The following is a 15,530-nucleotide window of genomic DNA, read 5'->3' on the forward strand; positions in this document are numbered from 1 at the left end:
CCACTTTCCACATGGCAGCCTGAGGGGCAAAGCGCAAACCCAATTCTGTCCTTTGTCTGCTCTACATTCTTCCAAGACAATGGCATATTATCAGCCATGAGCCAGAGGAACCTTGAAAATACTATGCTGAGTGAAAGAAGGGAGACTCAAAAGACTTCATGTAGTATAATTTCATGTATAATCAAAAGATTCACATTTATTATATTTTGCTTAGTAAGAAATGTCCAGAACAGGCAAATCCATAGAGTCAGAGAAGGGATCGGTGGTTGACTGGGACTGGGCGTTGGGATGGGGAATCAAACGTGAGTGCTAAGTGGTTGAGAGTTTATTTAGGGAGTGATGAAAATGTTCTAGAATCGACTGTGGTGAGGGAAGCACAACTCTGTGAAGACACCAAAGGCACTGAACTATACACTTTCAATCGGTGAATTTTATAGCATGTGAATTATATCTCATTAAAGCCACCCAGGTGGCGCTAGTGGTAAAGAACCCGCCTGCCAATGCAGGAGACATAAGAAACGTGGGTTCGAGCCCTGGGTCGGAGAGATCCCCTGGAAAAGGGCATGGCAATCCACTCTGGTATTCTTGCCTGGAGAATCCCATGGACAGAGGAGCCTGGTGGGCCACAGTTCGTAGGGTCGCAAAGAGTCGGACACGATTGAAGCGACTTAGCAGGCACAAGGCTGCTATCTTTCTGGCTCCCCAGCGCCCTCTGGAGGAAGCCCGGGCTCATTGCCTGGTCCTACATTCTAGTGCGTTCGCGCAGGACGACCCCACACTGCTGTGGACACGAAACTCACAAGAGGCTACAAAGCCACACAGAGAGAGATTGCTGTGTACAAGGAGGTCCCCAGTTATAAAGACTCGCTTGGCCACAGGATCCCACCCAGACACATCCCCAGACACAGCTATGGACCATACCAGGTAGCCCCGTGGCCTCGTCCACCATCCCAGTCAGACACCAAGGTGGGCATTCTGCCAGCTGTTGAGAATGTGTATCTCAATTGTGCATTCCAGAATCGGGCAAGTTATCACACGATGGGTTCGGGGATGCCCTGGGCCATGGTGAGACACATCTGAGCAGAATAAAAACTGATCACCTGAAATCCACGAGGCCCCTCTGACTGATGGCCACGGTGACATTTGAGGTCTTCAGAAATCAGCGTTAGCTCAGACACCAGTGTCTGGAAGTCCCTGAAGGTCTGATTATTTCTTTTCCCCCAATGCACAGTGACCCTGGTCAAAGGCTGTAAGTCCCTTTCGGGAAAACTGGTAAAAAGATTAACAGTATGAATTTGGGTCAGAGTACTGGGGTCCTTCCTTGAGGGGTCCTGGTCTCTCCTCATTCAAGGAGTCCTGTATCTGTGACCTGGGGATTGATAGAGGAGCTGTGATTATCCGGTTTTAGGATTCAGGTTTGACTTTGTTTCACTAGACCCAGAACTCTTCCACGCATACAGACCAAGTAAGAACTTAGTGGACAGGGTATCTATTTTCCCCTTAAGAGTGTCAAAATCAACTACCAGGGCCTCTTCTGATCGCTGTTTGCGGGGCTGTCCCTCGTGGTGGCCACGCCCACACGCGGTGGTCACGCCCACCTGGCCTTCGGCTGCTCGGTGCCACGTCTTGGTCCCAGCCTCCCGGATCCGATGATTCCCCACTGCATTTAAGTTGCCCAGTTCAGGGGCGGCCACCATGAGGTCTGGTCTGCAGAGAAGAGCTGCGGTGGGGACACAGCCAAGGCTATGGACACACGCAAGGTGGTCCCCAGTTACAAAGACCCACCGTGCCCCACAGTCCACCCAGAGGCTCGTAGTTATGGACACACGCTTACACGGAGGCATACGACCTATATCGAGGGACAGCGTGACAGCCACAGCCATCACGCAGCCCTTCGTCAATGACATACATCCCTTTCAGGAACAGGCTCGGCGGCGGACGCAGTCCTGGTGGCAGCCACTATACCAGCAGCCACGCACACACACACACACACACACCACCACCCGGACCTACTACCACCCGGCATGCAGGCCACGCCGTAGACCCGTTAGAGTCCCCACCTCCCTGGGCCCGCCCACTCAGCAACACTCACCCACTGCACAGCCTGCCCCAGAAAGCAGTTCAGCTGGTTCCTCACCCCAGGCAGTGGGGGAGGTATTTTTAGTTACAATTAACCTTCCGTCCAATTTCTCTTCTCCCCCATGGCACATTCAATTGGTTTAATTAGAGAGGATTAAATGAAAGGTATTTCCAGTCGGCGCTGGAAAAGGTGGGGGAGGGGGAGAGAGGAGCGTCCCCTCCCCCACTTGCCAACCCCCAAGCTGCCCCCTCGCCAGCCAGGCCAGGTCACAACAGTGTGAGAGCTTCCCCTCGGAGTTGCTGTCAGCTTGGCCCAGCCCTGTCCCCTCCCTCTAATCCTCCCGTGTGTGTGTGTGTGTGTGTGTGTGTGTGTGTGTGTGTGTGCGCGCGTGCGTGTGTTCAGACACGACTTCCCAGACTCTTGGCGATCCTATGGGCCAGGCTCCTCTGTTCATGGGATTCTTCAGCCAATACTACTAGAGTGTGTAGCCATTTCCTTCTCCAGGGAATCTTCCCGACCCAGGGATCAAACCCAAGTCTCCTGCATTGCAGGCAGAGTCTTTACCATCTGAACCACCAGGGAAGCCATTGGAAGTCCTTCTTGCTGTCTAGCTCACATCCATCCCATTTCAGTCCCCGAAAGTTTGGGGAGAGACAAACTCTAATCACAGTCACTGGAACAATATCTGACTCAGAAAGCAGTTTGTGGTAGGCCCTTTAAAAATCATGGATTCTTAGAATTAGTATTATTTTTTTTTAACAAGAGGCAGTGAAGCAAGTGGTTAATGCACAGGCTTCTGAGCTGCCAGACTATGCTGGTTAGAATGGCAACTTCCACTCTCCAGCTCTGTGACTCCGGGTGAACGATTTCACCTCTCTGGGCCTCAGTTTCTTCATCTGGGAAATGGGGTCAGTGATCACACCTCCTCCTGGGGTTTAGTGTAAGAGTTTACTGAGTTGGTAGATATAAAGCTCCTAGAACAGTCTTTGGTTGTTTTAGTCGCTCAGTCATGTTCTTTGGAAGGAATGATGCTAAAGCTGAAACTCCAGTACTTTGGCCTGATGCTGGAAGGGATTGGGGGCAAGAGGAGAGGGGATGACAGAGGATGAGATGGCTGGATGGCATCACTGACTCAATGGACATGAGTCTGAGTGAACTCCAGGAGTTGGTGATGGACAGGGAGGCCTGGCGTGCTGCGATTCATGGGGTCGCAAAGAGTCAGACACGACTGAGCGACTGAACTGAACTGAACTGACATGTCCAATTCTTTGTGACCGCATGGACTGTAGCCCTCCAGGCTTCTCTGTCCATGGGATTTCCCAGGCAAGAATACTGGAGTGGGTTGCCATTTCCTTCTCCAAGGGATCTTCCCAACCCAGGGATCAAACCTGCATCTCCTACATTGCAAGCAGTTCCAGGTAAATAAATGAATGAAAGAAGCGTTGGCACTCCACATCCCTACCCTGCTCTGCTTCTTAAGACACCCTCAGCTTCTAACAGACTAAATGATGTGTTCATCATGGGTCTTCCCCACTAGGATGTGGACCTCCGCCCCAGGGCAGGGTCTCTGCCTTGTTCACTGATGAGCAGAGGGTGAGTGCCCAGGATATGCCTGCGGCCCGGAGGAATGAATGATGAGGCAAAGCAACTGAGTCTCAGAACTACAGAATTGCTTTCTCTGCTCTCCACCTGTTTCCCAGGCACCTGCTGGGTGTAAGGTGCTGTCTGATGCTCCAGGTCACTGCAGTGACGGAGAAAAACAAGTTCCTGCCTTCCGGAAGGGCTGAGATTCCAGCCAATAAGTGTTAGTTACACAGTCGTCAATGACTCTTTATGACCCCATAGATTGTAGCTGGCCAGGTTCTTCTGTCCATGGGATTCTCCAGGCAAGAATACTGGGGTGGGTTGCCATTCCCTTCTCCAGGGGGTCTTCCTGACCCAGGGATTGAACCCAGGTCTCCTGCATTTCAAGCAGATTCTTTACCATCTGAGCCACCAGGGAAGCCCCCAAGGAGATGGGCAAATAGGTGATGGAGAGAGTTCCAGGGAGGGGCTGACAGTGGTCAGGGAAGGAGCTGGTGAGAGAGAGTGGTGAATGGAAGGGGATCCTTTGCTTTGGCTGTTCCTGTGTCTTCACAGAGGTGACCTGTGAGCCAGGAGGGTGTCCCAGGCACAGGGAAGAGCCAGGACAGATGCCCCGAAGGGGGACGGAGTTGGTCATTTACCACAAACAAGGTCCAGACCTAAGCATCTTAGAATCCACACTGGTGTCCTGGCAACAAATGCAGGACCATCTGACCCCAGAATCAATAGCAACTGATGTTCAGATGAAGTGGGCTCCCAGGTGGCGCTAGTGGAAGACCCCGCCTGCCAATGCAGGAGGTATAAGAGATGCAGGTTTGATCCCTGGGTCAGGAAGATCCCCTGGAGCAGCGCATGGCAACCCACTCCAGTATTCTTGCCTGGAGAAGCCCACGGACAGGGAGCCTGGAGGGCTACAGTCTATAGCATTGCAAGAGTTGGACATGACTGAAGCACGTTTGGATGGGGCACGTTTGACCCATGACCACCTCATCCGGGGCCGAGTGGCTCTCCCTGGAGCTGGGCAGCGAGTGGGCAGAAGACATCTGCTGAGCGAATGAATGAATGAATGAACAAAGTCTCCTTTTACAGTCTTAGGATTTGGGTCTCCTGGGTCATGAAACCAGGCCCAGGAACTCTGCCAGGCCCCTTCACACCAGTCATCTCAGGCCTAACGCAGCCTTGGACAGAGAAGACCCGGGGCCCCAAGCCTCAGTTTCCTGTTTGCACAGTGTAGCTTCTTAGGAGATGTGTGTGTGTGTGGGTGGGGGTGGGGGTGGGGAGGTGGCGCTTGAAGGAGGCTGTGAGGGTCTCGACATGTCTCCAAGCCTGTCTGAGATGTCCGAGTGTGTGTTGCATGGCTGGTAAGTATCAGAGTGGGGATTTGAACCCAGAAATGGTGGGCTGGAGTCTGGATTCGTGACCTCCCTGCTGTCTGGCTGTTTCCAAGGAGAGTTCTGGGCAAGTCTGCTTCTGGAACTTTGCCTGGGTCACCAGCGAAGCCCCCTGCTTGACTGTGTGTGTGTCAGCCTCTGCCCCAGTCCTGTGGGCATGCTGCACACGGGTGTGACATGCTGGGAGTCTGGGAGAGTGCGAACACTGGTGTGTGTGAGCACAAGTGTGAACGAACTTGCGTGTGTGTGAGTGGGAGCTTTGTGGTGTGAGTGTGCGTGTAAAAACCCATATGTAGGTGGCTGATCTGTGGCTGTTCCTTGAGCTCCCCAGCACACATGTGTGTGTGTTTCCACATCTCTCTGCATGTTTCCGAATGTACTCGACCCCCAAGGGGGTGGGTGAGCAGGCAGATGCCCCTCCTCCTAGGGAGACAGGTCATTGAAACACAGAAAGAAAGGAGGCAGAGGGCTCAGAGCAGGGGCTTGGGGTGGGGAGACAGAAAGTGAAAAAGATGGAGACAGAGCAAAACAGAGTGCGAGGAACAGAGCTAGTGTGGCGCCCGCCTCGTCTGTCTTCTCTGGGGAGGCAGCTCTGATAAGCCGAGAGCACCAGCTGGCTCAGTCTGCCGGTCAGCAGACTGAGTCTCTTCAGTGACAAATAACAGCCTCTGCCTTTGGTGAGCATAGACCACCTGCCAGGTGCCCTTCTGAGCACTTCCCTCGGGAAACCTCCATGAACCAGCACAGCCATCCTATCAGGCAGATAACTGCACTCCCACTCTGGGTGTGGACACTGAGACCCAGCAAGGTGATGCCACCTGCTCTATGCACCACAACCATTATGTTGCAAAGGCAGGATCTGAACCCACATTGGTCAGCACTGCTCTCAATGGGCAAGGCTCTTCACCTCCCAGGCTGTTCATCTCCCAAGGGGCAGATGGAGAAAGTCATCTGTGAGCCACCATGTGGGAGGTGGATGCAATAGTCCTTCATCCCTCCCTCTATCCACATCTCTATTTGAGTTTGCAGCTCCCCACACACCCCCTGTAAGGGGTTGACTGTATTTTTCTTCCTTTGAATCTGGGCTGGCTCTTCACATTTCTGGGGGTCAAGAGAAGATAGTGAGATAAAGATGGACCAGATCTGAGCCAGGGCCTCAAGAGACCACGGGCCCCTCTGTTCTCTCTTAGGGTCCAACCAAGCCTGTATTCTAACTGAACAAACCAAAGAGCCTGCTGGTCTATGTCACCATGCAGCCCAGTCACCCCTGTTGTCCCCACTGCCCACCAGCAGAGCCTCCTTGCTGACCCGTGACTGGGCACAGATACACAAGAGGGCCCTGTTGAAGCCACCAGAACTGCCAGCGGAGCCTAGTACACTAACCCATAGAAAAATGAGCTAAAAATTAATTGGCCTTTTGAATCATGAAGCTTTGGTGGGGTCTGTTATATGGTGAGAGCTGACTGATACACGCGGAGGGCCTGGGGAGAGAGCAGGGGACAGACTATGGATTATTGTTATAATTAGTAGCTCATGAGCTTCACACTATGAGAATTTGAATCCTGGAAGAGACCCACGAACTCAGATTGGTGGCTTTTTAAGACTTTATCATTAAAAAAAAAAGAGAGAAGACAACAGAAGAGGGAGGTAGCGGGAGAGGGGAAAGAGGGTGGCGGGCTGGGAGGATGAAGGGAACCTCCCCAAATGTCAAATCCAGGTGACCTTCCTTCCCTGATGGCCCCAGCCCACCCCCAATCCCTTCTCTGTCCTGGGGGTCCCCAGCCAGTATCTTCTGCAGACCCAGGCCTGAGATCTCAGCTTGGGTTTTGGGCAGAGATGACGGCACAGTGGGGTGCAGGACCGGGAGGCCTTGTCTTTGTCCGTGAGAGACCCTCGAGTGGGCGCTCAGGCCCCTCATGTCACAGCAGGGTCCCAGGGAGGTAGGCGTTGAGTTGGGGGGGAGCCGTAGGAGGTGGGCCAGGTGGTAACCAGAAGCAGGTAAGAGCCTGAAGCGGTCACAGTCCAGAGGGTGGGGTCTGTGAGGAGGAGAAGGAGAAGCCTAGTCAGGAGGCAGGGAGGGATCTGGACCTTGATCAGGCCTTCTGTGCCATCAACCCTAGAGGGAGAGGGACACAGAGAGAGAGACAGAGGCAGAGAATTGGGTCAGACATGGAAGAGGGAGAGAGACAGAGAGAAAGAAATAAAAAGACAGGGAGGCAGTCAAGATAAAGAAAGTGATAGAGACAGGCGAGAGGGACGGACAGAGCAGGACAGAGAAGAGACATAAAGATAATCAGAGATGGAGATGTGGAAAGAGAAAGAGTGAGAGAAACAGAAAGAGAAAGGAAAAGGCAAGGGTTAGGGGGAGAGAGAAGAGTGGAGAGAGAAGTCGGAGGAGAAAAGGCAGCTTCCTGGGGCAGCAGGGGGAGATGCTCCCTCCATCACTGCTGTCCCAGAGGTCCCCTGGGACTAGGGCCCGCCTGTCCATGGTTGGTCAGGGCAGAGCTGTGATGCCCATGGGCCCGCCAGGCCCTGAACAGACCTGTCCATCTCTCCTCTCAGGCTCAAGCTTCCAGAGTCCTCCATATGTCAGCCCTAGTGGGTCTCCACTCTCATCTCCCAGCCTTTCTATGGGTCCTGAGTTCATTATTTACTCATTGACTTACCAACCTCAGGCCAGCCCAGTCCTTTGTTATGTGGGGTTGTGGGGGAAGAGGGGTGTGGCCCAAAGGACTGTCTCATAGCCTTTGCATATACTGTTCCTTCCTTTCTTGTATCACTCCTCTTATTCTCCTGGTCTCAGCTCCAAAGTCCCCTCCTCCAGGAAGTCCTCCCTGAACCTCCCAGCCTGGGTCCAATGCCCCCTCCGGGCTCTTCCAGTTCCTGGGTTCCCTCCTTCCAGCCCTGCTTACTGTAGGTCATTACCATCTAGGGACAGGCCTGTCTGGACTGTGAGTTTCACATGGGCAGGGCTGAGGTGGCATAGTCACTGCTGTGTCCCCAGCACCACCCAGCACAAGGCTGGGCACCCTGCTCTGGGTGGGCTCACTACGGGAGTCTGAAGGTCTTACAAAGGGTTGGGAGTAGCATAACCCCCAACCCAATGTCCCTAGACCTAGGACACTCACATTTCTTCTGACTTCAGCCTCTATAGATAATGCCACTCTCCTTCTAAGTTCAAACTCATCCCCATTGATCCTGGAAGACAAAAGTGGGGTATTAGTGGGTGTTCCCCAGACACCTCCATATGCTCCCCTCCCCCTTCTTTCCTGAAGGGAATCCTCTATCAGGACAAACTGAGTCATCATTTAAGAGGGTGGTGGTGGTTTAGTTGCTAAGGCGTATCTGACTCTTGGGACCCCGTGGACTGTAGCCTGCCAAGCTTCTCTGTCTGTGGGATTTCCCAGGCAAGAATACTGGAGTGGTTGCCATTTCCTTCTCCAGGGGATCTTCCCGACACAGGGATCGAACCCGTGTCTCCTGCTTTGGCAGGTGGATTCTTTACTGCTGAGCCACCAGGGAAACCTGTTTAAGAGGGTGCTGGTCCTTTAAGCAAAAATGGAACTTTCCGCTGGATGGGTGAAGTCTGGAAGAAGCAAACTCTGGGAGGAAAACACGGAGCAGGAAACCTGTGTTTGCATCTCCAACTCCCCTCTTATGCAAATGAAGCATTTCAGCACCGTAATCCAAGAAGGAGGGGCATCATCTTGTTTAGGGGTGGGGCCTGGTGCCCTGGGTGTGGCTTAGTTAAGGGGGCGGGGCCTTACCTGGAGGCCTGACGGTCACGTGTGACTGAGTTTCGGTGTAGCCAGCCATGGGCTGGCCCTCTGGGCTGAAGGCTGCACCCTGCCCTGTTGAGGGATGCAGGCTGAGCCCCAGGATGCCTGGTCCAGGCTTCGGCACTCCCCTAGAAACATGAAGCCCTCTCTCCCCACCTTCTCCCTGTACCTGTGCGGTTGGATTGATCGATCATTGGTTGCACGATGCGACGCCGGGCGTTAATGAACCTGGGAGGGGGTCATGGAAACGGAGGAGGGTGCAAAGAATGAGTAGAAGAGAGGCCGAAATGAACACAGAGAGACAGAGAGCGAGTGGGCTGGAGAGGACAGATAACAGGGGCCGCCGGAAGAAGAGAGGCTCTGAGGGGCTGCGGGGCCTCCTTCAGCACCGCGGACAGCGCCCGGCCTCCCACCCCGGGCAGGCCCACGGACCGCCCAAGCCTCCTGTGTCACTCACCAGTTGTTGACTTGCAGGATGGTGAGCCCCGTGTCCTGCGCCAGCTGTTTCTTCTGCTCCTCTGAGGGGTACGGGTGCTGTAGCCACCAGAGAGAGTTACCCGGCTTGCCTGGCTGCCCTTTGATCCCCAAGGCCTGGCCTGCCCAGGTTCCCCAGGGGGATTGGTGAGCCCAGGTGGGGGCAGGGCTGGGAGAGCCACCATGTCTAAGCTTCTATGCTCCCCGGAGCCCAACGGAGGGAGGCAGAGCCAAGCTTTGGGCAATTACCCTTGCATCACCTCCTCCCCACCAACTTCTTCCAGCAATTAGAGGCTAATCTGCCAACTCTCATTAGGGAGGTGGAGCTGGGGTGGGGGTGAGACTCCACCACTCCGGGGAAAGGAGGCAAAGCCCAGCACCAGCCCTTGCTGGGTCCATTAGGTCCTTGTGTATGTCTCTCCCTGTCTCAGTCTCTATCCTTCCCTATGTCTGGCTGGCTGACTGGCTCTCCCCCTCTGTGACTCAATCTCTCCTTGTGTCTCTCTTGCTGATTCAGTGCTCCCTAAATCTCCCCATCCCTATCCTCATTTCAGCCTCCCCTTGTCTATCTTCCTGTCTCTATTTTACCATCCCTCTCTGAGAGGCAGAGGGGTGCAGCGAATAAGGCTGAACTGCCGGCATTTAAACCCACTTTGGGCTGTGAGACCTCGATCTCCTCATCTGCAAAATGGAGCTAATAACATTCCTGCCCTCAGAAGGATGTGTTTGGCTGGATGGTGGATGATTGACAGATGGGTGAATGGATGGGTGGGTTGGAGGGGAGGACTGAATGAGTCAGGAATCCTTAGTGGCACCCGGCACACAGGTGGCATCCACAGATGTTTGCTCTTGTCAATTCCCATCTGCTTGAGAGTCTCTCTCAATTTCCCCCCTGCCTCAGCCTCCCATCTCCAGGTCTCAGTCTCTATGCAGTACCATCCTGCACCATCTCTCTCTCTGCCCACCCCATGCCCAGGGCCCCAGCACTCTCACCGAGAGGTGCTGGAACAACCAGGCTCTCATGATGTTGGTGGCCACCTTGGGGAAGATCCCTCTCTTCTTGTTCCGCCGCCGCTCCTGGTCCAGCTCCTCGTCCTCTCCCCCAGAGCTGGGAGAGGCCACGCTAGTGTCCAGTCCATCTCCTGAGTGGGGAGAGGGATGCTGTGCTTGTGGACAGGGAAGTTGGGGGGCCAGAGGGACCCAGAACCCTCCTCTGAGGCACCACACCATACCCCAGTGATCCTTGCCCCTCTGGAAGTCCTGCCTGCTGTCTAACTTCAATCCTCAGCCTGACTCCCACCTTTCCCCTCTGCTTCTCAAGTTTCTCACCTTGGTCACTGGAGTTGTCCCCACTCTGGGAGGCCAGGCCCCCGCTGGATGGACCTGGGGTCCCCAAATGTACAGACCCGCTGTCTTCATGGTCTCTAATCCATGCAGTATTCTGGAAAATAGAAGTTGGAAGTCAGTGTCAAAGCTTGGGATGCAATATGCAACAGCGACTAAGACCATGGGCTCTGCAGCTAGGACTCCTGAGTGTGAAGCCTCTCTCTCTAACTGTCTCTTTGCTGTCTTTTTGCTGACCTTGGGCAAGTCACTTCACCTCTCTGTGCCTCAACTGGAAAAACGGAAAGCAATAACCATCCAGCCCACCCCCTCCCAGAGTGTGGTAAGGACTCAATGAGTTAATTTATGTAAAGGCACATAGCAACCGTTCAGTGAAGATGAGCCTGTACAGATCTCCCGAACCTTATCTGAAATCCTTGGAAACCAGCACTGTTGCAAAATTCAAAACTTTTCACAGCTTTCAGCAGTAAAACCAGTGCACATTGCCGTGTATTTCCTAACACCCACAGCAGGGTATGGGGCGTAACCTCGTCATCAAACTCATTAACATTTCTGCAGCAAAATGGATGAATATTTAACTAAGTGGAATAAATAAAGGCTATAAATAGCCTCTCATTAGTTCAGGTCAGATTTTGCTGCCAAATGAGTTTGCACTAAACTTAAATGGGGAAAAAAAAAACCCACCAACATTCAGTTTTCAGAGATTTGGGGGGCTCCAAATTACAAATCAGAGAGTCCAGGGCCATATTTTCTTTATCCAAACTCCTACACGTTCTGAGGAATTTGACGATGCATTGAATTCACCTCTGTCCCAGCTTTGTGTTCCAGGAGGCTTACCAACCCACATAGATACATCAAGAAGCATCGAGACTTTGTCGTTCAATTGTTGGGAGGCAGCTTGGGTGAAAATGGGGGTGGAAACAGCCACAGGCGGTTGTTGAGCCCCAGGGTGATCCCTTCCCCTGCTGAATGTCCTAGACCCTGCCCACGGCTTTGTAATCAGTCCCCCAGCCCTGCAAATAACCCAGAGTGGATGTATCATCTGTGTTCTGCCAGGGCTCAGCCTGAAACACTTGGTAGCGTAGAGAAGTTTCCTCTGGGCTCAGAACATCTGTGCAGAATTGAGAGTGTGTGGGCCTTGGGGATGGGTTGTGTGCAGGCTGTAGGATCATCAGGTCTGAAGGCTTTTGAGCATTGTTGAAACTGTCACCCTCCCCTTCTGGCGCTGGATCCATTCGGATGCTGTGGGTACATGCGTGTTAAGTCGCTTCAGTCATGTCCGACTACTTGTGACCCTATGGACTGCAGTCCACCAGGCTCGTCTTGTCTATGGGATTCTCCAGGCAAGAACACTGGTGTGGGTTGCCATGCCCGACCTAGGAATCGAACCCATGTCTCTTATATCTCCTGCATGGGCAAGCAGGTAGTGGACCTGATGCTGTCCTGAGTCTGCCATGCGGCATGTAAGTGTGAACGTGATTATGTCCCTGCCCATCATGGCAAGGGCGTCCCTGGAGAGGAGGGGTCTGTGATGTGGTTGTCACCTGGGTGGAGCCGAGACATGTAGAGGTGTTTGAGCATGATTGTGTCACTCTCGGAACTGGCCAAGTGGCTGTATCTGACAAGGGCAAGGCTACGTTTAGTTTTCTAAGCTTGTGGCTTTAGTTCGAAGGGCCGGGAGTGTGTGTGGTTATCCTGACTCCTGCATGGGCTGCCAGGCGACTCCATGATTCTCTGTGTGTGGAGGGAGGTGTCATGGCCATGGGAGTGTGTTGGTGGCTGAGTGACGATATGGAATATGACTGTGCCTCCGAGGGAGTGGCAACGGATCAGCACACACACAGGATGTGCCACTGAGAAGATGTGTATTATGGGTTGTTGAGCTTCCCTTGTGGCTCAGCTGGTAAAGAATCCACCTGCAATGCAGGAGACATAAGAGACGTGGGCTTGATCCCTGGGTCGAGAAGAGCCCTTGGAGAAGGGAAAGGCTACACACTCCAGTATTCTTGCCTGGAGAATCCCATGGACAGAGAAGCCTGGTGGGCTACAGTCCACAGGGCCGCAAAGAGTCGGACACAACTGAAGTGACTTAGAACACACACTCATGGGCAGAGGCTCACCTGTGACTTCCGTCTGCACATGCTCAAGTCTATGCCGTTGGGGTGTGGCTATGCGCCTGTATCTGGGGGCGGGTGTCGTGTTGTATCATTGTTGAGTGTGTCGATAGCGTGACTGCCTTGTGGGTGTGGGCCTCCTCGGGATCTGCATGGCTGTTACCTGGGTGCTCAAGTCTATGAAACTGTCATCTGATAGCATCTGAGACTGAATGGATCTGGAGCCATGTGGTCATTGACTGGCAAGGTGTGTGTCCACGCCAGCTGAAGTCCGACTATTAGGGCATTGGGGTAACGTGTGTGTGCATGTGTGCAGGCACTGTCGTTGCTCTGGGTCTAAGTGTGACTGCAGCTGAGTTTGTATGGCAGGAGCTGGGGCCATTTGGGTGGCTATTTTGTGCCTGGGGTCTGTGCACCATGCGCACACACGCACACATACTCTAGAACAGCAGTGTCTCGGTCAGGCTGTGAGATCTATGACCCTGTTATGCCGCTGGGCTGTGTGTGTCTAAGAGTGCAGTGCATGTTATCACCTGGCTGTGAGTGTACTGGTTTGTGTGGCTGTGTGTGAACCTGTGTGGGTGTAGCCCAGTTCACAGCAGGTATCTGCAGCTGTTGGGGTGTGTGTGTGTGCTTCCGTCCAGCTGTACCGCAGTCTGTACAGCTGTGGCATAGTCAGTGCATGTTCCATGGTCAGGCTGTGACTGGCTGTGCCTGCCTGAGGCTGTGTCATAGGGTGCATGACCCACCCCCGGCTCTCTGGGCATGCCTTTGGTGGCAGGGCAGTGTCTGCTGCCCCATGCCGAGCCCACCTGGTCTGGGAGGCTGGGGCAGGAGGCCGGGTAGTCGTCGAGGTCTTCTCTGCAGCTGCTGTCCCGATCCTCGATGACCAGGTCGATGGGCATCTTCCCCTTGAGGCAGGTGATGTAGCGGTGACAGAAGTTGTCGCACAGGTCGTGGACCTGAGGGGGCACCGGGGTACTGGGGGGGCCACCCGGGGGCCAGGGCTGGGGTGCACAGGGGTGGGGGTGGCCTTCTGCTTCAACTCTGGTAGGGAGAGAGCCTGAAGGAGGGGTGGAGGGGCAAGAAGGGGAGGGATGGGGGGCAAGGGAGGCCGTGCGGGGAAGTGAGAAGCACTTACCTTCTCCAGCTCCAATAGGTGGAAGCGGAGCACTTGAATGGCCTGTATCATCTGAAAACAGACAGAGGAGGGGGGAGAGGGAGAGAAGAAGGGAGGGAGACAGAGAGAAGGAGGAAGAGGAGGAGGTGAAAAAAAGAAGGCAAGGAAGAGGAGGAGGAAGAACAGAGGCAGAGAAACAGAAAAAGTGCATTGGATGACAGAGAGGAGTACAAAGAGAGCAAAAACCAGTCGACAGAGGCAGAGAGAAATTGGCAACAGAGACGGAGACCCAGGATTAAGGAAAAGGCAGTGTGAGATTGAGATCAGACATAAAAAAGAGAAGCAAGAGGCGCAAGAGACAGAAGAGGACTCATCGCAAGAGGGGTGAGCTAAGGTCAGCTCTCATAAAAACACCATATCCTTTGCCTGCGTGGCCTCTGATCTAGGGCCCACCCTTCACCTGAAAACTACATTTCCCAGAGTCCTTTGCCAAAGGGTTCAGCCAATAGGAAGCCCTGGTGGGAGCTGGACCAGGAAAGGAAGGGACAAGCTGGGGTACTTATGCCTCTCTCTGCCTCTCCTCTCCTCTCTTCTCTTTCTCTCCCTTCTCTCTCCTCTCCTCTCTCCCTTGCAGCCAAGTGGTTTCATTTATTTAGGTGTGGACTCTGTTCTGCTGACTGATAGAACTAGCTAACTTAATGAGTCCCCAGTCTGTGCTGAGCATTGACTCAGTATATACCCACAATGGGGCTTCCCCGGTGGTGCTAGTAGTAAAGAACCCTCCTGCCAATGCAGGAGATGTAAGAGATGTGGGTTTGATCTCTGGGTCAGGAAGATCCCCTGGAGGAGGAAATCCTACCCACTCCAGTATTCTTGCCTGGAGAATCCCATGGACAGAGAGGAGCCTGGCAGACTGACTCCAGTCCATAGGGTCGCAAAGAGTTAGACACGACTTAAGCGACTTAGCAGGCACATACTAACATTAGCCTTACACAATAGAAAGTATTACTAGCTACACTTTACAGATGAGGAAAAAGGGCCCAAGGAGGTAGACCTGCTTGCCCTGGATCTAAGAACTAGTACGTGTAGTTGGGATTTGAACTCAGGCCATCGAATCCCTGTTCACAAACTCTAAGCTACACTACACTGCACTGCAAATGGCAAAAATTATCACTATTTGAGGATGTGGGTCAGGTGGTCTCCTCTCTGCTCCCACAATCAACCCCAGGGCTACGGAGGGTGGAACAGGAGACCCCCTTGGAGGAGGGGGTGTTGGGGAGGGCCCAGGTCTCACCAGATTGTCCAGCTCTGGGTTGGAGGAGAAGAGGGGCCTTTCGGAGCGGACCTGAGAGAAAGAGAGAGGCAGAGGAGGGCACATCCTATCTCCTGCCCATGCCCCCCGCCACTTCACTGGCTCTCCTGGGACACCGCGGATGGTGGGTGCCCACCTGCTTGGCAAAGGCTGCAATGTCTTCATTGAAGGAATCGGAGGAGCAGACGTCACCGCCCGGGGGTGTGCCCAGCCCAGTCCCAGCCCCATCACGGGGAGAACATGTGGCCAATTCACATTTCTCAAAGACCAGGGCTAGCAGCGGGAAGAGCGGGTGGCTGGGGGAAGCAGGAAGAGAGAGGGTTCATGAGGGG

At 53.7% G+C, this 15,530-nt stretch overlaps 1 protein-coding gene across 5 annotated transcripts in view; it reads right to left on the reverse strand.

Moving 5' to 3' along the window:
- Positions 1 to 628: 628 nt before the first annotated feature.
- MEIS3 (Meis homeobox 3) overlaps positions 629 to 15,530 on the reverse strand; it is a 17,124-nt gene continuing 2,222 nt past the window's right edge. For 2 of the 5 annotated variants that reach the window (XM_010852665.1, XM_010852662.1), the window contains 11 exons: positions 15,335 to 15,494; positions 15,181 to 15,231; positions 13,908 to 13,958; positions 13,579 to 13,677; positions 10,638 to 10,749; positions 10,302 to 10,450; positions 9,292 to 9,368; positions 9,004 to 9,062; positions 8,823 to 8,906; positions 8,184 to 8,253; positions 6,646 to 7,091 (listed from right to left, as the gene is read on the reverse strand). In XM_010852665.1, the coding sequence (XP_010850967.1) occupies positions 8,204 to 8,253; positions 8,823 to 8,906; positions 9,004 to 9,062; positions 9,292 to 9,368; positions 10,302 to 10,450; positions 10,638 to 10,749; positions 13,579 to 13,677; positions 13,908 to 13,958; positions 15,181 to 15,231; positions 15,335 to 15,494 (892 nt within the window). In that variant the 3' untranslated portion in view covers positions 6,646 to 7,091; positions 8,184 to 8,203. Of the gene's footprint in view, positions 1,721 to 6,645; positions 7,092 to 8,183; positions 8,254 to 8,822; positions 8,907 to 9,003; positions 9,063 to 9,291; positions 9,369 to 10,301; positions 10,451 to 10,637; positions 10,750 to 13,578; positions 13,729 to 13,907; positions 13,959 to 15,180; positions 15,232 to 15,334; positions 15,495 to 15,530 lie in introns of those variants that run through there. The other 3 variants (XM_010852663.1, XM_010852660.1, XM_010852661.1) reach the window with 2 other exon arrangements.

Source organism: Bison bison, unplaced genomic scaffold, assembly GCF_000754665.1.
Source record: "Bison bison bison isolate TAMUID 2011002044 unplaced genomic scaffold, Bison_UMD1.0 scf7180017864313, whole genome shotgun sequence".
In the NCBI taxonomy this organism is placed as follows: domain Eukaryota; kingdom Metazoa; phylum Chordata; class Mammalia; order Artiodactyla; family Bovidae; genus Bison; species Bison bison.